General features: G+C 46.1%; 1 protein-coding gene across 1 annotated transcript in view; it reads left to right on the forward strand.

The window, feature by feature from the left end:
- The window catches only part of LOC138265299 (cytochrome P450 2J4-like), a 60,791-nt gene that overhangs the window by 20,925 nt on the left and 16,163 nt on the right, over positions 1 to 23,703 (forward strand). Inside the window, exon 8 of the mRNA XM_069212905.1 lies at positions 7,316 to 7,457. Coding sequence (XP_069069006.1) covers positions 7,316 to 7,457 — 142 coding nt within the window. The remainder of the gene's footprint in view (positions 1 to 7,315; positions 7,458 to 23,703) is intronic.

Raw genomic sequence — 23,703 nt, forward strand, 5'->3', positions numbered from 1 at the left:
AAAAGTAGTGCTGCACCCAGCTCCACTTTTCTTGCGCCCCTTAGCGCCCCCCTAACGCCACATATGATACGGCACACTATGGCGGTAGTTAGGGGAACTAGCGTCAAACTTTTTTATGCTAGTTCGGAGCTTTGCAGGATTAGCGTCAAAATTTTTGACGCTAATCCTGCAAACCCCATTGAGGCCCATTGTAAACAATAGTGTGCCTCTTTTTAATGCCTGCTCTGAGCAGGCATTAAAAGTGCTGAAAAAAATGACGCAATTAAATTTCTTCTTTGCGCCATTTATTCGGCCTCCCTAATGGGAGAACACCCCCTTTACATACATTATGCTGGGCGCAGGAATGATGTAGTGCAAAAGGCTACAAAGTGGCGTAATGCATGCTTTGTGCCACTTTGTAATTTTGTTGTAGCAATTTTGGCCTTGTTGGGCCACATTAGCATTAAAAAAAGGGAGACAGCAGGGGCTCTTAAATCTGCTCCAAAGTGTGAAGCAGACAAAGCAGGGTTTATCATCTGGCAATGTATAGGCAATGGATTACTGAGAGGTAAGATACATAACATTGAATATAAAGTTCAACATCAGACAAGGTGCAAATGCACTAACATTATGGCACATAGTGTGAAGCCAACACACTTTGGGGGTCTATCAATGAGCAAGGTAAATCCACTAGCATTGTGAGGCAGGATATGAAGTAGAAAGTGAAGGGGTTGTCCCGTGGAAAGCAACATATTCATCAGCATCATGAGGTGATACATTGGCAGAGACTAAAATGTTATCATCGGTTACATGCAAGACACAAATCACACACAAAGTAGAGATTGAAGTGGATATCTATATTTTTTTTGTTAGAAGTTGCTCATCTGAAGTAAGGCAAGAGAGGCTGGCAACTATGTACTTTGGGTTGGGGAAATCAGCAAATTCTTAAACAGCAAGAATTAAACTAAAGCAGTGAAACAAATTGACATTCTTATCTTACTTTTCAACATGTGGGGCTCACCTTATATTCCAGAGACTGCTATGTTAACATCTAAAGCAGCTCTTACTTGTTCCCCAAAATAGTTGCTTTACAATCTTAAATTCCTTCTGGTATTCTATGTGCATGGTAGCGCATTGGCTGCAAAAGGAAGGCGTCACTTGTTTCCAGGGGGCAGGAGCCCTTTAAAAAGAACTTCGCGCTCCCGCCGTCGCGGGTAGCGCATTGGCTGCAAAAGGAAGGCGTCACTTGTTTCCAGGGGGCAGGAGCCCTTTAAAAAGAACTTCGCGCTCCCGCCGTCGCGGGTAGCGCAATGGCTTCAAAAGGAAGGCGTCACTTGTTTCCAGGGGGCAGGAGCCCTTTAAAAAGAACTTCGCGCTCCCGCCGTCGCGGGATGCATGCGGGCGGCGCCCGGGCCAAGGGCGGGCCCGTCCTGCGCCTGTCATCGCCCGTAAGAGGCTGGGCTGGGCCACCCCTCTTCCGTTCTCACCAAGGAGTGACTGTCTAATTCTATTTAACCCACGACGTGTAACCTGAAGTCCTCCTCTCTGTTTTTAGTGGTCCTCTAAAAAGCGTAATTAGTCTAAATCAGTCTGTCTTGCCTGTTGCTTGTTTGACTATTGTGAAAATGGGCAGGAAAAAAGGACTTTCATCTGGTCCTCTGGGGGGTGGTGGAGGCAGTAGCAGACAGGGTTGTGGTACCACTACTTTAGACTCCTTTCTTGCAAGAGCAGTCGGGGTTGTTACAAAGGAGATTGATTTGGCTGAGAGGAGGCTATCCATGGAATTAGAGGATTGGCACCACGCCTCATTAGAAAAAGGTTCTTGTGAGGCTGTGGCTGTGGAGGTGGAATACCTGGGGGGGGGGCAAGGTGCTGGTATGGCTGATGCTGAGCCTGTCCAGGCTGGGAGAATGGAGTCAACAGTGGATTCTGTGGGGCTTGGCCCCTCTAGAAGAAGTAAAAGACTTTTGATATCTTCTCCCCCGGCCTGTCCCATGGAAAAATGTAGTCCCCCCCAAGGAAAAAGAAAGCCCTAAAAAAACTGATACCCAAGACGAAAACACCTCTCCTGGAGCACCCCAAGGATGCGAGCAGCGACCTTGCACCTGGCCAGCATCTGGGGCGTGATGCAACTGGTATACTGACCACATTTCGAGAAATTATACAGGAGATTTTGGCTCCTGTGGTGGCAAAACTATCAGCCTTAGAAAAAACAGTATCCCTGATCTGTGCGCATGGTAGCCAAGGAGGACATGGTATGGCTCCAACTAAGCATCCCTGCGCCGGGGAGGAGATGTTCCTTCCAGAGGTAGCTGCAGGACCTTTGGGGCCCATGGGTAAATCACCTTACCTATTGGTGAATCCAGTAAATTCAGGGGGTCAGGGTGCCTGTATTGAGACTGCTCCATCTTCAGTAAGGCCAGAGGGGCCCGTCAATATGTTTAGCTGCAGGAGGCAGCCTGAGACGGTTTCTGTGACAGCCAAGGGGGGTGGTCAACTGCTGTCTGAAATCGATGTTTTGATCCCGCCAACGGCCAGGCCCTCCTCAGCTTGCTTGGATCTCCCCCCAGCATGTGCCCCCTATGTCGTAGTCCTGACGAATGTGCCTGCTCTTGTTTCTGGGACAACTGAGTCTACCAACCAACTCATAAATAAGGTTGGCCACTGGCTGAGTAACAATTGTGATTTTTCATGTAAAGACTTTAAGGATATTCTGTTTGCCAGAAGAATTGGCTGGGTTGGTCCTAAAAATAAGGTGGGAAATGATGACTGTATTATCATAAACGTCAGATATCCTGCCCTGACTAAAAGGCTTCTTTTTAGCTTCCGCCCTCCTGTGTGTAGAACAAGTAAAATGGGTATGGTCCCTTTGGGCTATTTCTACGATCACATGCGTCTGAGTACTGGGGTGTCTCTTGGTTCTGGGAGGAATCTCCCCCTGGGACAGATTAGCCGGCAGGAAAATAGCAGAAGAACCAACAGCAATCTATCCCTGGAGGGGGTGGATTGACAATGCGCCGAGGCGCTGCCTGTACAAGAAGAGGTGCTCACACAGTGTAATCTTATCTCATGGAACATTGCGGGCTATGATGCTAAGCTATCGGACCAAGCTTGGGTTGGGTGTGTGGCTAATTATGATGTCATCATGCTTCAGGAAACCTGGTCGGAGGGTCTGTCTGTGTGGGATGGGTATGACAGATATGCAATTCCAGCTGTGCAGTCACTTGGCGGTCGCTCAAAAGGTGGCCTGGTTACCCTAATTCGCCTCTCAAAGATAGTGGGTGCCTTTCAAATCAACTGCAACCATCAAGGTATATTGCTGGTTTGGGTACTCTTCTCTAATCATTTTAATATATTACCGGTCAATTTTTATAATACTGTGTGGGATGTTGCGTGCCAAATTGGGGCCTTGTTCTCCGTTCTCAAGGTTATGAAATATAGAATGGAGAAGGTGGGATTGGAATTTCGTGCCATCATCTCGGGGGACTTTAATGCCAAATTGGGCAGAGTAAGCACTGTGGTTTATCCCTTTATTCTTGACCGCGAGGACTACTCAGCGCATGGTCTGCAGGACCCTAGAGGCAGAGATCTATTAAAGGAACTCAGGAAGTTGGGCCTCTTAAATTTCTATGATATTGAAGCAGTAGGCACCCATCAACTTCCAACCTATGTGGGAAGAGGGTCTGGATCCACCATTGATTATATTTTTGTCTCTCCTCCTATGAGAGGCTTGGTGATTGGGGGTAAAGTGTTAGGCGAGTGCTTTAGCGATCATAATCCCCTTATACTGTCCTTTAAACTCCCTGGGGTCCAACGCTTACGGGGACGAGGTAGGCCTGTAATTGTGGAGACAAGGGATCAGGGTAGGAGGCATGGGTGGAAGCAAGTAGACTCTCAAAAAGTAGTAGAAAGGGTTGTGGGGAAAAACTTACACCTATTTATGGAAATACTCCTGACAGAAGCGCCAAATCCCACGACTGTTATAGATGCGATAACAGTAGTAAATGCAGCAGTCAGTGACTGCCTCTTTTCAGTTGGCAGCCACCCTAGCAAACGTAAATGTGGCTGTTACGACAAAGCCTGCTATGATGCAAGGGTAAATTTAAAGATGGCTACCAAGACTCACCCTAGAGACTGGGCTCTCGTAAAAGAAGCTAGAATGAGGTATAAAAGGGCCCTGAGGGATAGTAAGCTCAAATATAAAGATAAAGCTTGGGAAGAGTTAGAGCGTGCTACAGCTTTGAAGGACCCTGGCCTGTTCTGGAAGGTGGTAAATAAAAGCTCCTTTGTAACAGAAACCTCTGAGGGCCTTGGCTGTAATATCCCCCCGGAGGCCTGGCTAACTCATTTCTGTGGAATATTTGATGGTACCCCCCTAAGAAATATTCGGGAGAGCGTGTATGATGCGGCTCCTAACCTAGCAATCAGGTTTTCACTACAGGAGGTTATTGATGCAATACAGAGTAGCGCGAATAATAAAGCTCCGGGCCCGGACTCGATCCCGATGGACATGTATAAAGCTAACCCTCAGTTGTGGGCACCCATTCTCCTAAATGTCCTCAATGAAGCTGTTACTGTGGGTATCCCTGCCTCTTGGAGACTGGCATGTATAGTTCCAGTGTTTAAAAAGGGGGATCGTAATGATCCTAAGTCTTATCGCCCCATATCACTCTTGGATTCCTCTGCGAAGATTCTGGGATGAATTATCCTAGGCCGTTTGGAGGCCTGGATGATAGGAAATGATATTCTAAGTCGGGAACAGTATGGCTTCAGGGAAGGCCTCGGCACGCAAGAACAATGTCTAAATTTACTAATGATGATCGGTAAATACACCCAGGCTAGGAAAGGTACCCTTTATCTTGCATTTATGGACCTTAGTTGTGCTTTCGATAAAGTGAACTGGTCTTTATTATGGAAAAGGCTAATTCAGTCAGGGCTGGATCCGGATATTGTAGAGCTTCTCCGATATCTCCATTCAGGGACAATCGCAAATGTGAGGGTGGGCCCTAATGGGGAATGCTCGGAGGCTTTTAAGCTTTCAAGGGGTGTGTGCCAGGGGTGTGTTTTGGACCCTACCTTGTTCCTACTATATACAAATGGATTGTCCGACTTTCTGATGGAATACTGCAGGGATGTCCCGAAGGTGAAGGGTATTGATATCCCTGTGCTGACGTATGCGGATGACGCGGTCCTTATGGCCCGCACGATGAACGGTCTCCGAGAATTAGTTAGAGCTTATGTTATCTTTATGTCAGCTTTGGGACTGGAGGTAAACTTTAAGAAATCACATTTTATGGTGTGCGGTAAACCTATGAGAAGGGTGGGGGAGCTAAGGGTGGGGGATCAAGCTATTAGCAGAGTCCACGAGTTTCCATACTTAGGGGTCATTTTTGATGAGAAAGGATCTTGGAAACCCTGTATTGCTAGAAGGATTGTGCTTTTTCATGCAACAGTTGGTGCAACCTTTGACTTTGCGGCTAGGGTAGGCAGCAAACCTATCAAATCCATGCTTGAAATCTATAGGCGGAAATGCCTACCTGTCCTCCTGTATGGTTCGGCACTTTGGGGGTTTAGGGATCCCCGAGCCCTTATGTTGGAAGAAAATCGTTTTTGTAGAAGGCTTCTGGGTGTTGGACAAAATATTCCTGGTTTTTGCCTACACCTAGAACTCGAGCTTGAGTATGTACAGGACATTACCCAGCTGGGCCCCCTTCTGCTATGGATCTCAGTTTGGAGCAACGAACACGCCACTCTTAATAGGGATATCCTAAGGGATTGTCTGGCCTGCGATAATGTAAAGCATATTCCCTGGCTGTCGCACATAAGGAAGATGGCACATGACCTGGGGCGGCCTGATTTGTTTGACTATCCCGAGGACCTGACTAGCTATGATAAGAAATGGGCTAAGGATAACTTTTTGAGAATCCAGGAGACCAAGAGAGAGGGGGGGAGGTTCTGGGGAAAAAATTGATCAGGGATTTTACTGTGCTAAAGATGTGGGTGAGTCCTGAGCGATATCTCTTAGAAATCAAGGATGTGAAGGAAAGGTCTCTCATAACTCGATTTCGCTTGGGGATCCTTAGAAGTAATTTGTGCTTCCCTTTAGGTCAGTATGGGGAAAAATGCATTAGACCCTGCCCCTGTGATGGGGTGTCCCATCAGACCTTGATCCATTTTACCCTTTTTTGTGTCTTTTATGCACCATTTAGAATTCGATTTTTATTGCTGCTCCTAAGGAACAAGGGTTTCGTGCAATACCGTCCTGCCTTTATGTGGCTGCAGATGGCCTCAGATGTATTGGTATGGAAGGGCCTGGGATCATTCCTGAAGGGAGCTACTACTTGGTGAAAAAATGTAGAATTTTTAGAGTGATTTCTTCTTATTCTTTTTCTGTTTTTATGAATGAGGTTTTTATGATGGGTGTTTTTATTACATATGGTTTTTATCTGTATTTTAATAATTTATTGGTTGATTATTTTGTTGTAATGGATCAATTTTTTCATACCGAATAAAGTTTCAAGTTTCAAGTTTCTATGTGCATGCCTTTTAATGGTTGTCATAGCACGTCATCACCGTTCTGCCACCACTTTTTCAGTTAGCATTTCTAGTGGGACCTTGAAGTCCCCTTATGTTACTAATGACCATAAAACAAATGCATTATCTACCGTGAAGTTCAACTTTCTCACATTTTTATGAACTGAACACCATATAACGCAAAGAATCCTGCCAGAGAGTATCTGGCCATAACTTTTCTAAAACAACTCTAACCCCTCTCCACACTCTCACTTGCTCTATGAGAGGGATCTTGATAAGGGTCTTCTTTAGCAAATACTGCCCAACAAGCAAGCTGGAGATGTCAAAGGGCTAAACCCGGTAAACAGAAAACAGGTGACTTTTAAAATGTAGATCATAGTGGACATATTGGTCTGTTTCCTGAGGGGCTCTACCTGGCTTCTCAAAGATTTAGAATTCCCCTTGGACCACTATCAATTTTGATATGCCTTCCTAATGTTTAAGTTGATCAAGTATTACCTCTGAGAATTTTCCAGTGTCGTTCTCCAGAGATTTTATGACTCCATGGTCATCTTCCCACCAAACTCTCAAATTCTCAATGATCATTGTTAAACTCGGTAAGAAGCCTTTATGGATTTTGTGGTCTGGAAAGATTAAGACACCCGTCCCACCTTCTTAGAACAGAACTTAGAGCACTGACGCCTACCTTTGGCAGAGTTGCTCTGCATGAAAAGGTGAAATAATAAGTATTTAAATAATTTAAAATATTACGAGCATCATTTGCCTATCATTTTAACCAAATAAACTGTTTTTTGTCTTGTAGGGTTCGCTCATCTTACCTAATCTTTCCTCTTCTCTGTTTGATCCGGACCACTGGGAGACACCTCAACAGTTCAATCCAGGACATTTCCTAGACAAAGGAGGGAAGTTCATGAACAAGGAGGCTTTCTTGCCCTTTTCTGCAGGTACGTCTCTTCAGGGTGTGGGAGATTTGTGGTCTGATTTAGAGTTTCGCAGACAGAGGAGAGCCCCTCAGCATATCGGAGGAGATTACCTTCTTCATCTTGATAGTACTTCATCTGCCAAATTTAGAGATGACTGCTGGCCAAGCAGTCATCTTTGTACCTTGAAGGAAACCACCATCATGGCGGTTCCTTTCAATGTATTAAAACTTTGGTAGATGGCTACTGTCAATTTTGTCAGCTGTCTACCAAACATTCAAATTTTTAGTAATTTTTCAGAAACAAAATACAAGGTAGGAGTTTGTTTCTGAAAAGCAAAAATATAATCTCCACCACACTTGGGAAGTTTCACCCAGGGTGTGTGAGGCATTATTCTGTTTTCCTGTCCTCTTGAAGGACAGGAAAAAAAGGCATTATATCATCCTCCCTAACTGGGGCGAAGGGTGCAATGGTCTTCCTCTGTCGAACCCTACTCTGTTGGTTTGGGAGAGGAAGTTTTCAATTAATGGAGTCAACGGGGCCTCATAGATTGAATACTTAAGGTCCAACGACCTCTAAATGAGGTGGACAAACTGAGGGTTTGGCAGGCAGGGTATGCTATCACATGTGCGATGGAGTACACTGTTTCCAAAATCTAAATCAGGCCTCTAATATGTTATGATCAAGTATTGTCGTTCTCCTTCTCCTTGCTTCCACCTGAGGTCTCTTAGTCTTTTGTTCAAGTTGATATGGTATTGGCAATTTTGAATTTAAACAAATACTTGTCCATGGCTAGTTTGAGGTTTTAGTTTTTCTTCTAAACAAAATAAGGTCAGAGGTAAGTAATACGTGTGATATCATAGGAAAGACCTCCATGTCTTGTTCTAAGAAAATACATAAAAATGTACAGGATAAACAAAACATAACTGAGACTGACTACTCCACTTGTCATTTGGAGATGATCTGAGTAGCTATTTATCGATTGGCGCTGACTTGTGCAGGAGCAGATTTGAGTCCTGGTCCAATGTGCAAAGAGTATGCATTGCTTTTCAGAGGCTCTGTTCAATGATATTGCTCCTCTCTAGTTAAGGCTGACATCACACTTCTTAAGAAATTACATTCTTGTAACTTTGTCCTTTTGCTTTATATGTATTTCTGAAAAGTCCTTTCCTCCCAGCTAGACTCCTGCAACTTCTAACTTCTACATAGATACAAGCATACAGATGTCTTCTCAGGATGTTTCCCCTGTGGGGGAGAGTTCACACTAAAAAATACCTTTACCCTTACACTGCCCTGAGTCAGTTACATTTATCTTGTGAGTAGCGATATTAGAGGAATGTGACCCAAGAATCAATCAATCAAAACCAATCAATCAAGGATGTGTAAAGCGTGGCTAATCACCCATAGGGTCTCAAGGAGCGAGAATGGAGGAGTGTGGATAATGTCCTAACCTTTTCCCGATTTGCATTGAGGTGGGGCTAGGGGAGGTCCAAAGATATACAGAGGGGAAGCTAATAGCAATGTCCCCTATTCTGTCTAAATCCCCCGCCTTTCTCTATTTGTGGCAATACTACTGAGGGACTACAGACACCACAGGTCCAGTTATCCAATGTGCATAAATACTCTTGCATTTTGAGTTCTAAGGGCTGGAATGAGGGATAACTAATTGTCTCAATGTTTCATACTGAGAACTTGGAATATTGTTATTTTTCACAACACAAAATCCGTGAGGGCATAAGTTGCAAAACACCTCTTATTGAAGTTGATAACAGAGTACATACATAGTGACAAAGGCAGCAGTTTGCTTCGTTTCCTTTTCTCTTCGCACATTTCACCGGCCATGTCCCCAGTGCATTTCTCTTCCTGCCCTCCTGCCTTCCTTCTCAACTCTGAAGTTTTGTTTGCAACACTTCTCAGGAACAATTCTATCCCAAAACTAAAAAAATCACTTATTTGTCATGGTCACTACTTTGCTTTCAAACCTATTTTACCTCAATATTCACTCAACATTCAGGTGGTCTGAGTTGGTTGTGAAGATTTGAACATATAACAAAGAGGTTTGCAAAGTTTCAAAAAGAGAGATGGTTAAAATATATAGCTGTGAGAAGGTTTTTGCTGGTGAAAAGCATAGCAAGGCTTATTCTTAAGAGGATAATTTTGTCACTAAAAATGTTTTTCAGAAAAGCCCTGGTAGGGCAAAGTAAGTAAACCAGAGCACAGAGAAGGCCTGCTAACTACCACACATCAGGGGTTAGACTATCACATTTTAGCAATGGTGTCCACATCATCACACTAAAATGCATTAGTCACGCATAATAGTACCTCTGGAACCACCGCAGTACAACAAAGCTTGCCTAAAGAAGCTGCATAACAAAGAATGCTAACTTGGTAATTAGCTTGCTATGGCAGCAGCTGTGTTGCTATTGATTCTCTGAGCCCTGAGAGAAACCCTGGAAAGGGACATGGTTCAGATGGCTCTGCGGTGGGAAACCACAACTTTCTAATATCTCGCCATTATGGTGGGACAATCACTGGAAAGTCATTGTCAATATCGTCTTGAGCCGCTCTGGAACGGTTTAACAAATCCAATTCTCTTTTGGAACACACTGCTGCTATCTATGGTTGGGAGAATCACAGTGGTGAAGATGGTGTTCCTCCTGAGGTGTCACACTCTATACCCTGCTGAGTAGCCTTTTTAAGTCCCAAGGCAGCTTCATAACTTTATTGATGTTGGCTGGGTAGAGAAGTCATGTGGCATTTTTACTACTTAATCGGGGGCCCGCAGGAGGGCGGCATTGGCATCCTAGATCTAGAACATTATTATTACGCCTCTAAATTACTACATGTGTCATACTCTGCAGCTGAGGTGCACAATTGGGAGAAGAGACTGTTGCAAGGCACCTATGGCATGCATTCATTACTGGTGCTGCTTATGCACGGCTCACGTATTTATTTGCAGTACTTATATAATGCAACACTCATCCCCTAGGGGATATCACGGCACTCAATGGATCCCTATCCTTTCGACTATGAGAACAAAACTGATATTAATGGTTATTTACAAAAGAAGCATTAGATTTGTAAACAGACATGTTTTTTATTTTTCCCTAAACCAGAGATGGTTGTCAGTGAGACGCAGATTCAAGGATAGAGTATTAAAATGGGCCGCTGCCTGGTAAGGAAATGAGCTCTGAATTGTTTTATTTGCTTGACTTTGGTGACCTCAGATTGCGTACTGGATTATAAAATCTACTCTAGGTTGTAGAGTTACAGGCCCAGTGTTGTAAAGTGCTTTTTGTGCATTGCAAAGAAGCTTAAAACTGGATCTTTTTCGCATTGGCAAGCAATGTAGTGTTGCCAAGCAAGCTGATGCCGACCTAAATCTTCCATATTTCATATCAGCCAGGCAGCAGTATTTTGAGTCACCTATAATCTTGTGAAAAGGTAGTCCTCCAGGCCCCCATACAGAGCATGGCCAGTCTGCTAGTTATAAGGGCCTGAGCAATCGTTCTTCGCTCACAAGGGAATCAGTATCCGCCTGAACAACCTTCTCAGGAGTTTAAGGATGGCAAAGTATTTGCTGCAGGTGGCACTGACTTTATCCTGCTTGATGAGTGAGTCGTCAAAGATGACCCTGAGATTTTTTGTTTGCTTATTTCTTAGGTTTGGACATAACCCCTAGTGAAGAGGGTCACTGGGAGGAGTCCCAGATCTGATGGGCCCTACCGAATAGTAAGGTCTCAGTTAACTTGCTTTGGGTTTTTGTCATGTTTTTCCACAGTAGATATAGGCCCTAATAAAGAGCCTGGTGGTCAGTAGACTTGCGGTGGCGGTCTGTACCGCTGGTGTCGTGGTGGTCCGACCGCCACATTACGACCCTGTTGGTCTGACCACCACCATACCGCCGTCTCTGCCAGGATCAGAGATCCCGACAGGCTGACGGCAGGGGCAGGTTGCAATCAGCCAGGGCGACTTTGCACACAGCGCCACCCTGCTAATTACAACCCAGTTCTCTGCCAGCCTTTTTATGGCTGTTTTACCACCATGAATAGGCTGGCGGAGTAAAGATGTAGGGGGCCACAGGGGGGCTCCTTGCACTGCCCATGGCATAGACAGTGCAGGGGGGTCCCCCTGCCCAGCCCTCTCGCAAATGCACATTTTCTGCTGTGCAGACATAGCACCCTTGCAAATGCACACTGTCTGCTGTGCAGACAGTGCACATTGCGAGGGTGCTGGTGCCCCCTGTGGGTGGCAGCATTGTCGCCAGCTCGATTACAAGCCTGCGACAATGCTGCCACCACTTTCCTACTGGGCTGACCCGTAAACAGCTTGGTTCCCCCCGTCAGCCCAGTGGGAAAGTTGTCATAATGGGGCCAGCGGGGAGGTTGCCACTACAGTGGCCGCCACCCTGTCAGGAGTTTGATGGACTGGTTTCCCATCTGCTATACTCATAATCAGGGCCAAAGTCACAAACAGATTTTTGCTACTGAGGAGACGAAAATATTAAAGAGAGTTAGAATCAAGGGGGAACCTTGAGGGACTCCATATTTAGATGTCTGGGAGCGCGATCTAAAAGTACTCAACTGGACTGTTTGCTTTACTTTCATTAGAAAAGAGACAAACCACTTTAGGGATTTAGAATGTAGGCCAATTGCATGGAGTTTGTTCCTCAGCAGGCTATGGGAGACAGTATCAAAGCTACAGACAGGTCAAGTAGGATCAGGGCTGCGGCCTTGCCCTGATCAGCTACAGACCTGATATCGTCCAGTATAGCTAGAAGCGTGGACTCAATCATATTTTTTGCTTGAAAACCCATTTGAGAAGGATCAAACAACTTGTAATTTTCTAGGAAATTATTTAGCTGTGCATTCACTAATCTTTCCAAACTTTTTGGCATATATGTAAGCCGATGTGGGTCGGTAGTTGGAAAGAATGGAAACATCAATTCCCGCTTTTTTTGCTAGGTGTAATATTATGGCCTGCTTCCATGTGTCTGGGTATGTTGTTCCTGCTGGGGTTTGGTCAAAAGATTAAGTAAAATGAGGACTTAGTATGGTATCTAATCAAGCACAACTGACGTTGGGGTAGGGGTCAAGCCTAGACCTCCACCTTCAACTTCGCTACTGTTCTTCCGTGATTCTATCGAAAGAGCCCATGTGGGTGGCAACACCTGGGTGGGGGCCCATTTAATCCCCCGGGAGCCCATCCAGGTAGGGCAGGATTTCAAAGGACGAATAGATTTTCTCAGTTTTATCATTAAAATAATGTCCAATTTCCTCACAGTGGACAAATCCATTGGGAAAGAAATGTTGGCTGAGCAAGTTCTATCACAATCTTGAACAATTCTTTAGAGGAACTGCTATTCTCTTCTATTCTCCTAATAAAATAGCCCTTCTCTACTCTTCTCAGTGTCTTGTGGTATTTTTTCAATTCTTTATAGTTTTGATGATCCATTTTATTTCTAAAATGGCTCCAGTCATGCTTGAGATGTTTGCATTTTCTTTTTAGTCTTAATTCAATAAAATAAAAAAAATTCTGAGAGAGACCTCTGACTGATTTATTTACTTTCAGGGGGTGCACAGCTGTTTAAAGATGTTAGAATGGCAATATTAAGGTTTTCAATGTGAATAATGAGGGTTTTATCATGGTCATTAGATGGAGGGATGAAGTGATTATAAAACGTTTCAACATTCATGAGGCTCTAGGGTCTCTTAGGGGCTAAGGACGGGCCTGCTTTTATTTTGTCGCCAGGTAGCATGACAGAGAAGTGAATAAAGAATGATCTGTCCAAGTTGATGGGGCAATGTCAAGAATTTCAGTGGTTCCAATGTTTGAACAAGGGAGATCTAGTGTATTGCCTGCTCTGTGAGTTGGGCCAGTGATTCATTGTCTGCAGAGGGGATCTTCAGTATTTTCAAATTGTAGGTTGAAGTGTCTGATAAGTAATGGGCATGTTTGATGCTTAATGGGGTTATTTTTGATGGAAGATTAGTGGTCATATGGGGATGGTGACCAGGTGGTCCATTAAGGACTTCACCTTCAAAGCTTTTCCGATCTTTGCAAAATAACTAAAATCTGTTTATGGGGCCTTGAGTTCAGTGGGACAAGTAAAAATATCTTTACATATAATGGCTGTGCCGTCTCCTGGGCTGTCAGTTCTATGACAATTCAGTAACTAGTACACGGATGGTATATGAGCTGAGACTTCGGGTAGGGTAGATTCTTTTAATCAGATTTCTGTAATTAACACTTGGTCCAGCCTAGAGTCTTAGATCGCATCCCAGATCTCTAAACAATGTTTTTAGGCAAGGATCTGGCATTAAAATACAAGATTTTTTGTGTTAGATCTTTTATCAGTGTTTAATGTACAAACATGAGTCTCCTTAACTGGCCAGCAGACTGATTTACAATTAAGACAAGAAAATGGTCCTTCTAGAAGGCCAGGATTGCCTTTCCAGCACAGTGTTTTGCTATGATTGTGGCAGGAGTGCATTGCAAGAATATCTAATTTTTACCTGTTTTTCTATACTACATCTGGCACGGTCCCTGTCTCCTGGTCCCGTTCGGTTGCATGCTGGTGCAGTCCAGCTTGCCTTTAGCGGACCTTCTGCGCCCTCATTTGTATCTTCCTTCTCATGAAGTCTAGACTGTGACCTACAAAGATGGCAGTCCGGGGATCAGCCCTTCCTGTTCTGTGTGATTTTGAGCTTACCACTGCCTCGAACAGTAAAAATGATTAAAAATACTACAAATTCTAAAATACAAATGTCACCGACCTTTATATAACAATGGCCCCTAGTAAGTAATTCATTTTGAGTTTTTTAAAAGCGCCAATGGAAAAATAGAGAATTATGCTTCACCCACAAATGGGTGATCAAGAGTAGCAGCGATAACAAGAGTGCAAAATACTCAAATATCAGCAGTTCAGATGATCAATTGACAAAGTGCCTACTGTTACGGTTGTTCTCTCAATTCAAAGAAAAAAGGCCCATATTTATACTTTTTAGCGCCGCATTTGCGTAATTTTTTGATGCAAAAGCGGCGCAAACATGCAAAATACAATTGAATATGTACGTTTGTGCCGCTTTTGCATAAAAAAATGACGCAAATGCGGCACTAAAAAAGTATAAATGTGGGCCAAAGTGTCAGCAGTTCCAACAAGTGGCGTAGCGCTCTCGTTTTATCATCCCTTCTCCCGACGTCTAGAACACTGACCTACAAAGGTGGTGGTCAGGTGATCAGCTCTTCATGTTCAGTGTGGTTTAGAGTCTACCCAAACCTCAAAGAGTAAAAATGGTTAAAAATACTAAAATACAAATGCCCCCGAACTTATATAACAATTCCCCCAGTAATTTGTTTTCGGTTTTTAAGCGCTGACGTAAGAGCAAAAATAGCAGCAACAACAGGAGTGCAAAATACGGAAATATCAGCAGTTCGGATGATCAATTGGCAAAGTGCCTGGTCTACGGTTGGCAGCAGGTCCAACAAGAGGGGCAGCGCCCTCGTTTTTGCCGCATGATGTTCCCAATCTGATTAGACAGGTGGTGGAGGTGTGGGAACGCATGGTGATCAGGGTTTTGAAGCTGCTGCCTTTTGCTTGGGATCTTGTTATCTGGACACTGTTGCCCTTGAGCCGCATCAGTGAAGAGGTCGGTGGTGTGATGGAGGGAAGGTGGTGTGAGGGGGTGTGAGTCACTAGGTGATCTTTACCCAGAAGAGAAATTCCTTACTTTCGATGAAGCACAGGAGGCACTTGCAGTGGAAGGAGGCGCAATCTGCCAAATGGGCAAGTACTGCGTGGGAAATCTGGATAGACTTCCTGAATATTTCCCACCAGACAGAACCCCTACATTTGAAGTTGACAGCTCGGGCAGCGAGACATACGATGATGCGTTTTTATAAAGCACTCAAGATGGACAGGACAGAGCCCGTGACCCATTAGGCTCAGGGGGAGTTGTGGCAACACCCTTGACTGATTTGGAAAAGAGCATGACCTGCAAATTGGTGAAACAGATGTCCTGCAACACTAGATTTCCTCTAGTGTATGTCAACTATGTCATGTGCACCATACATATCTGACACCTGTTAAACTTAGTTGGATGTATGGTGACAGGAGTGCGGATTGTCCAGACGTAGTGGAGGGCAAGCTTCCTTTCTGCATTCGGCCTCGCCATACCCGAGAGTGTGAGCCCATTGGATGGCAGAGTTTTACAGTTGCAGGAGGTGACTACACTGATGATTGAGGAATCACCCCAGGTGTGTCTGCTTGGGATTGTTAAACGATCTAGAGGGGTGTAGGATGCACTGGCAGTCCCTTCAGCTGACTTTGGTACTGGCTAAGAGAAGAGTGGCCGAACACTAGGGAGCCTTCCATTACTTTTTGGTATAAACAAGTAGGTGAGTGGGCGCTGGTGGAGGAGGTGCACATGAAACTTAATTGACGGGGTCTTAGTGTCCTACTGGACACGTTCTAGTGTTTCTACTAGCCACTCTGCTGAGGGCTGGCTTCCACACTCACCCCACACCCATCCATCACAGGCGTTACCAGTCAGGTGACCGAGCTAATAAAAAGGGCTGGGTGCACATGCCCAGGGGCCAGTTATTAGAACCCACAACCATGTCTCTGTGTCACCTCATTTAGTAGCATGAGGGCCTAGGGCCTTGCAACACTACAATTGCGACAAATGGGTCTGACCCCACATGGGCGCCGGCACCAACTTTGATGTTGGTTGTGGGGGAAGAGGAGCCTCTGCATAAAGCACCCCCCATTTACTGCCAGGACAAGAAGATCAGCCAGTGAGGGCACTGGCGCAGTGTGTAAGACCCCAGCAGCCACCCAAGTGCTGGGGCTCCCGCAGTCGCAATGCCGAGCAGCTCTGCAGCTTGAGGCCTGGGATCCCTTAGATGAAGGGAGAGGAAGGCGCAACACAGCCCCAGCCCCACCAGCACATGTGAAGAACATCAAGGGCTGTCCATCTGTCCCAGACTGGCAACCCCCATCACAGCATGCAGCATGGCTGCCTGCAGCACTGTCAAGATGGCTGCGACCGCGAAAAGAAAAGTGCGATGGTGCTAACACGCACCAACGAGGTAGAGCACCCGGGACAGCCCCCACCCTTTCCCCTCAAAAGCAACCAGCAGTTGATATAGCTGCCTGCAGTGTGAGGGAAGTCTGCTGCAGCTGCGAATACACTGTTGCAATGATGCTGCCATGCCCCGAATGAGAAGAGAAATACTAGGTCCGCCCCCCCTTCCCTGCAATACTCTGAGAACGGCCTAGGAAGGCTGCAACATGGCCTGCAGCGATGGGAAGACTGCTGTGGCCGCGCAATGAGAAGCATGATGGTGCAGACACACACCAAAGTAAAGGTGAAGTGCCCAGTGCCGCCCCACCCCACAAAAGATTGGCCTGCGACACTGCCGACCCCAACCAGCAACTTGCCTGCCTCGGCACTACAAGGCTGTTTGAAAGACAAGAAAAAAAAAGAAACAAGAAGAGAAGAAGAAAGAAATAAGATTGCACTTCCGTGGGAGGTGAGCTGCAGCCCTGGACACCTGGGGCTGAGGATACCTGGGAAGAGACGAGCTGATCTGGCAACGTGGTTTGGCTCCTCACCGATATCTCCTTTGACCAATGAGGCCCAATGAGGCCCGGTAGGAGGAAAGACTGTTTCTGAGCTGAAAACAACACAACAGTGACATCTGGTGACCAAACAAAGGTACTGCATCCTTTTTCTATTTTAAAAGGAACCAAGCATTAGCTAAAGCAAACTGGCAGCAAGCAGCACACCCAGACAGTAACTGTGCAAGAGTAGCAGCACTCCCACAGACTGAACCGGCACAGAAGAGAGGAAGTGATGTGTGCAGTCACTGCACAGCGGAGGAGGAGACTGCAGATGTCCCAACCAACTTGTAAAAGTTTGAGTAGGTCCCAAGTGCCATGCGAGATACCAGAGAACCCGCATGGCCTGTGAGGCCTCTAGCGGCCGTCCGCCGCTACCCCCGAGAGAGCGCCACATGCCCCCAGCAGTGATGGACATCACCGCATGACAGGAGAGAGGCATGCCAGGTGTCAGCAAAGGACACCCAGAAGGAAAAGAGACAATGTCAGGGGCGCGCAGAGGGGCACGCACAAACCTGACAGCACAGCTAGGAGCCTGAGAGCGTGATGCAACACCAGGGAGAAGAGGCCGCACCAGCTAGCCACACCACAGCACAAGATGGCCACCATTGGCCTATCGTTCAGCAGGTCAGCAGAACTGACCAATCCTGCCAAGCAGACGGAGGCAGGAGCGAGTGCTGCAACAGCACAGTGTCAAGGTGCAAGAGAGGTGCCCTTGAGTGAAGACGCAGAGAAGAGGATGGTGACCCTCCAGTCGGGGGGCGGTCCACCAAAGATATCCGGGAACGGACCAGACCTGCGAGAGGTCTGCCAGAAGAGAGGATCAAGTCCTACTGACAGGACTCAGCCTGCAAGAGACTGCGACAGAGCAAGATGCACCGGCAGAGGTGCAGCTAAAGGTCCATGTGGCGCAGCATGCGACCCGTGGAGTGACACCACACCGAGAAGGAAACAGGAGAGAAGAACATGGCACGATGCCACAACGTGAATGGAGGAAGAGGAGAAGGGTGTCACAGACCAGTCACACCGCAGATCAACTCTACCACAGGTGCGCCAATGAAAGGAAGAAGAGAGACATGACTGAGGACTCGTGCCAGCAGGCAAGAGGGAATCCATCAGCACAAGATAGCCACCGGGGTAAGCAGACGTCACTGGAGACAGCTCTTCGAGTGGACCAATTGTAAGCTGCCAGCATGCGCGAACCGTGTCCAGGCCTCACACTTTCCAATGAGACCATCCTGCCACCTGTCACCGGCTGCTTTACCTCGATGGCATCCCTGGTCCCAACTGCACATCCCAGGCAAGCACCGCCAGTGGCCACGAAGTCCCTCAAGTCATCCTTTCACCATAGAAGGCACCGCCACCTGTTGATCTTCCGAAAGATGAAAAGAGATCATCATTTTACGAGGTGTATCACCCAACCACTGAAGGACCAGAAAGCACCACCGAGTGGAGTCAAAGTCAGCAACAACATCTGACCTTGACAAGGCATCCCCGGCACCATGGGAAGCTGACCATCCGTACACCTGCCATGAGCCCCCCTGAATCAGACACCTGCCGACGAGAGCAGACCAGACCATTCGGATCATCCACCCTTGGGGTTGCATGAGGCTCAGACGTAGTCCTGTGGCAATCCAGGGGCAAGGGGCTCAAGGGAATTCTGGTGAGAGAGGAAAACTGTGACAAGAGATGTGTCTGAGGCAGCTCCCCACAGGTACCAGGAAGCACTATGGTCACAGACAGAGACTGCTCACCCAAAGACTAATGCACTAAGGCCAGAGCACCGGAGTCCTGATGGCCGAGCACACTGACCATGCAACAACCACCCTTGTGGCTCTATGCTTCACTGGGATATGGTCCTGTGGGCAGTTGCTCAGCGATGCCTTAGCTTGGCCTGCGATAGGCCCTGCATAGTCCACACGGTCCCGTGGCAGCCAGCTAAGGTGCCTCTAGGAGACTCCTGTCCAATGGAGTTCTGGCACGAGAGGGAAGCCTGCCGCTGCTCTGTCAATGGACATCCGGATGCACAAGGCCTTCACGGATGATGCTTCTCTCATCAAGGTCATCCGCAGTCATTAAAGGTGTGCCATCCCCAGAGTCGGAATGCCTTCCAGAGATGCGTAAAGTGGACTCCCCAGTGCTCCAGATGCACCTGCATCGAACTTTGTAAATAGATTTTATCACAGTGAGCCCAGGTGGGACAGGACTGACACTCCCCAAGCGAATTGAGACATCATGGACAAGTGACTGAAGCATCCTGACTTCATCCACACTGCCATTCATGTCCAGAGCAGTCTGGTTAAACAATGGAGGCGTGCCGTGATGCATATTGCCCAGCTCTACCTGTTCCATGCTGCATGTTAGATGGACCGCCTGAAGAGACTCAGTGATTGCTTATAGTTGATGTTTTCTCTCCCACAGTTTGGACTTGGTGATTTGATTTTTTCAATAAAGTTTGGGAGGGATGTAGTGTCATGCTGCACATGTTCTAATGTTTCCACCAGCCACTCTGCTGAGGGCTGGCTTCCACACACACCCCACACCCATTCATCACAGGCGTCACCAGTCAGGTGGCCTCTGCTAATAAAAAGGGCCAGGCTTACATGCCCAGGGGCCAGTTACTAGAATCTACCACCATGTCTCTGTGTCACCACATTTAGTAGCATGAGGACCTGGGGCCCCCAACACTACAGGGATGATAAACTAAAGGATGAATTGGCAATTTGGGCCACCCTGTTGGAGGAAGTGCACATGAGGCACACATTCAAAAGGTGCGGCCCATACTGTTACACAGGACCAGTGGTTGAAACGTGCTAGGGTATTGACATTGCTTCGGGTCGGGATGAGTTGTGGGTGGTTGACAGTGTGTGTATTCCTTCATGTCTATACTGGGGCTTGGATGTATCAATGTTTGGGAACTACTGATATACTATTTGAAGCACTTGCGGTGGGGGTACTGAGGTCGAGACTGAGGGTGAGGGCTTGGATTTGGTTAATTCGATATCTGCACTTGTGGAAGGTGTGTATGCTGAACAGATGTACCATTGGTTGTCTTTTTCTTGTTCTTCTTTTGATTGAGTGTGCTACAATCACAATTGTATCATACAAGTTTAATACTATGTGTGGCCTTGACAACAGGCTTGTTCTAAAAAAATGACCTATAAAAAGAGATTTTAAAAGCAAAACTTCAAACGGCCACAGCAGAGAGCCTGGTGCACACTGGCGAGTATGCAAGGGATTGCTATAACTTTGAAATGTAGAGTGAGCAGAAACACCTCAATCAGGTTTCAGGCAGCTCAGTCCCTATTGGACAATACAGGTACAGGGCTGTAATGAGGGCTGCCCCTCCTCCATGGGGGCCAAAGGCAGAGCAGCTTGCAGATCGAGGTCCCATGCCACGCAGTAGGGATGCACATCAGGCAAATATCACCTGTATGTGGTCAACCTCGAAAAGTCTGATTTCTCTTTTATAGTCGTGTCTGACATGTTAACTAGTTCTGTCCCTAATTGCACGCATGACAGCTGAGATTTCAGCCCCTTTTTATTATTATTTTATTGATTAGTAAAAAGTGCAGCACTGTTTTGATAATTGATATGGGCCAGTGGCACAGCTACATTTATTTTTCATGCTCTGAAAAATAATTGTTGCTTTCTTTTGTCTATAAAGGATGCTGCTGCTTCTGTAAAAGCAGACAGAAATGCAATTTGCCACTCCACGATCTAACGAATTACAATGCCAAGCTGGAACAATTGGGGTATTTTTCGTAAAACATTTCAGCGGGTTGCTTGAGCTCATCCAATTTGCTTTTGCCATATTGTGTGGCAGTAACATACCCTCAAAAAAAATCCACAGAAAAGTCAAGACTCAAGTGGTGCAATATGGTACTTGGCATGTTGGTACAGCCATGAAAACATGGAGCATTTTGTTTTTAGTTACACTCTGAAACATGTACATGTGCACAACGACGTATATCAAAACCTGAGCTCGTACTGCTGCACAATATAGTAAAAAAAACATTGATGGATCCAATAGATGTTCCTTAGGTGAAATCTATTGGCTTTGCCAATGCTTGTTTAACCTGGTAGATAAGCCTCCTTCTCTAGCCCTCTTGTCAGGCATATTCCTCCTCAGCTGCCTTCCAAGCCAGACATTGAAAGCACCACTGTCTGCCATGGCCAGCTGCGTCGTAGCTTCCATTGGTGCAGCAGGTGCAGTGCACCAGGGCCCAGAGGCCTGAGGGGCTACTGAAGCCTGAATATTGCTGTATTTTATATTTTAAACAGCAGCCGTGGGGCCCATTTCCTTTTTTGCATTAGGGCCCATGACACCCTGGCTACGCCACTCCTGGCCAGCACCACAAGTGACTCGCATGCAGCCAGGAATCACTCGGGACTACTTCGAGAAACTTCAGCCCATATTTATGGGAAAGTGCTGCAGAGCAGCACAGCAAGTCATCTTTCTGTGCTGCACTCTCTCACTGGGAAAGGGCAGGAATGCACAATATTTAAGGCATACAACACATTCTTGTCCTTTCCCATGCACTGGTGCACAATGGCTGCCTAGCAACAATGCAGGCACCCTTGCACTATGGTGCAAGGGTGCCTTTGGTACATGCAGGAATGTTTTTGTGCAGGATGGGAGGCATATTTCCCTTTCTATGTGAGCTGCACAATTCAGCACACACAGAAAGAGGTAGAAGGGGAGAGAAATAAAAGTATTTCTCCTTGTTACCCCTCCACTAAGGAGGAGTGAGTTTTTGGTGCATTCCCAGGTTTACAAGTTCTTGTAAATTTGGGAATGTGTCAAAATCCATGGGAGTTGTATGGGAACACTCATGCAAAGCCCATGGAATACCTTCCTAGGGAAGAGTAAGGCGAACCAGGGATTTACGCTGCGTTGAATTACTCCATTGTTTTAGAGCTACTCAAAGCCATGCAACGTGGTTTTGCGTGGCTTCAAAAATATGACTTAAGGTTTTCATCAGCATCTACTGTGTTGCGTGCTGCAAGAATGATGCAATCCACCCATAAATTTGCCACTAGGAGGCCACAGCGGGAAAGGAATAGACCAAAGCCTGCTAGCGTGTCAATGCTTCAGCAGCAGCAACGACAGGGGCAGGCCAGCAGCTGGCCTCCTTGTCAGAACCTTGAGGACCTTAAGACAGAGAGAGTTGTAATCACCTTCAGGCCCAGGAAGTCAAAAGGATAGACTTGCCTGGTGGCCTTCACCTTCAGATAAATGTTTATAAAAAAAAGAGAGCACCGCACACTTAAAATTAACGACGAATTCAAGTGAAGTGTTTGGGAGGAAATGCAGTCTTGTACAGAAACAAGATTAGTTAATGCAACTGATACAGATCTATATGTGCATGTAAAACGAGAAAGTAAAGGAACTGAATCCTGGTTGACGTTAGGATGGGGACAAAGTTATTGACTTCTTTATTTATGGTACCACGAGGTCCCAGCCTGTGTCTGAAGGCACAGTGCATATGAAAGTGATTTCTTTAAAATTGTATTAAGCACAGCATATGATAAACTGCCATAAAATGAGAAAATAATTACTGTTTCATAAAATAAAAGAGTTGGAAATTGTAGGCACAGATTTATGACAAAGAGGTGCAGCACGGTGCTGCATCAAAAATAGCAGCACCATGCTGTGCTACTTTTGAAATGCAGGGATGTGTCGTATTTACAGGAATACGGTGCACCCCTGTGTTTACCCGTGCATCAGCACTGAATTAAGGAACTAAGGGCCAGATGTAGGAAGCCTTTTGCATGTCGCAAACTTCGAAAAACGTAGTTTGCGGCATGCAAAAGGCCGAACGCGATGCTCATCCTCAAATTGCGAGTCGGTGCCGACTCGCAATTTGAGGATGCGACTCGCAAATAGGAAGGGGTGTTCCCTTCCTATTTGCGACCGCATCGCCATGCTGAGTTGCTTTGTGACCACAAATGGGGTCGCAAACCAACTCGCAGTCTGGTGGTAACACATTCGCAAAAGGGAAGGGGTCCCCATGGGACCACTTCCCCTTTGTGAATGTCGCTGAAAATATTTTTCAGAGCAGGCAGTGGTCCAATGGACTCTGAAAAAATGAAACCAAATGGTTTCATTATTTTTTTGAATTGCAACTCGTTTTCCTTTAAGGAAAACGGACTGCAATTTAAAAAGAAAAAACTGCTTTATTAAAAAACCAGTCACAGACATGGAGGTCTGCTGTCTTCAGCAGGCCACCATCCCTGTGAATGCATGGACTCGCTATGGGGTCGCAAAATGCGACCCACCTCATTAATATTCATGAGGTGGGTCTTTGCGACCCCATAGCGAGTCGCAGAAGGTGTCTGAAACACCTTTCTGCATACAATTTTGCGAGTTGCAAATTACGAGTCGGTATGATTTTTTTTGCTACATCTGGCCCCAAGCTGCCTGCTCCAACGCAGGCATCCCTGCACCATGGTGCAAGGGTGTCTGCATTGAGGGGTTAGACTGTTTATGTACAAGAAGGTGTCCCTTCCTGTACATACATGATCTACAATGGCGATTTGGCACTTCTATGTGTACTGCAAAATGCAAGTACAAAAATATTGAAAAAAATTACCGTCTAACACTAATATATATACAAAAATATCGATTTGTAATATATATATATA

Source organism: Pleurodeles waltl, chromosome 11 (genome assembly GCF_031143425.1).
Source record: "Pleurodeles waltl isolate 20211129_DDA chromosome 11, aPleWal1.hap1.20221129, whole genome shotgun sequence".
NCBI lineage: Eukaryota > Metazoa > Chordata > Amphibia > Caudata > Salamandridae > Pleurodeles > Pleurodeles waltl.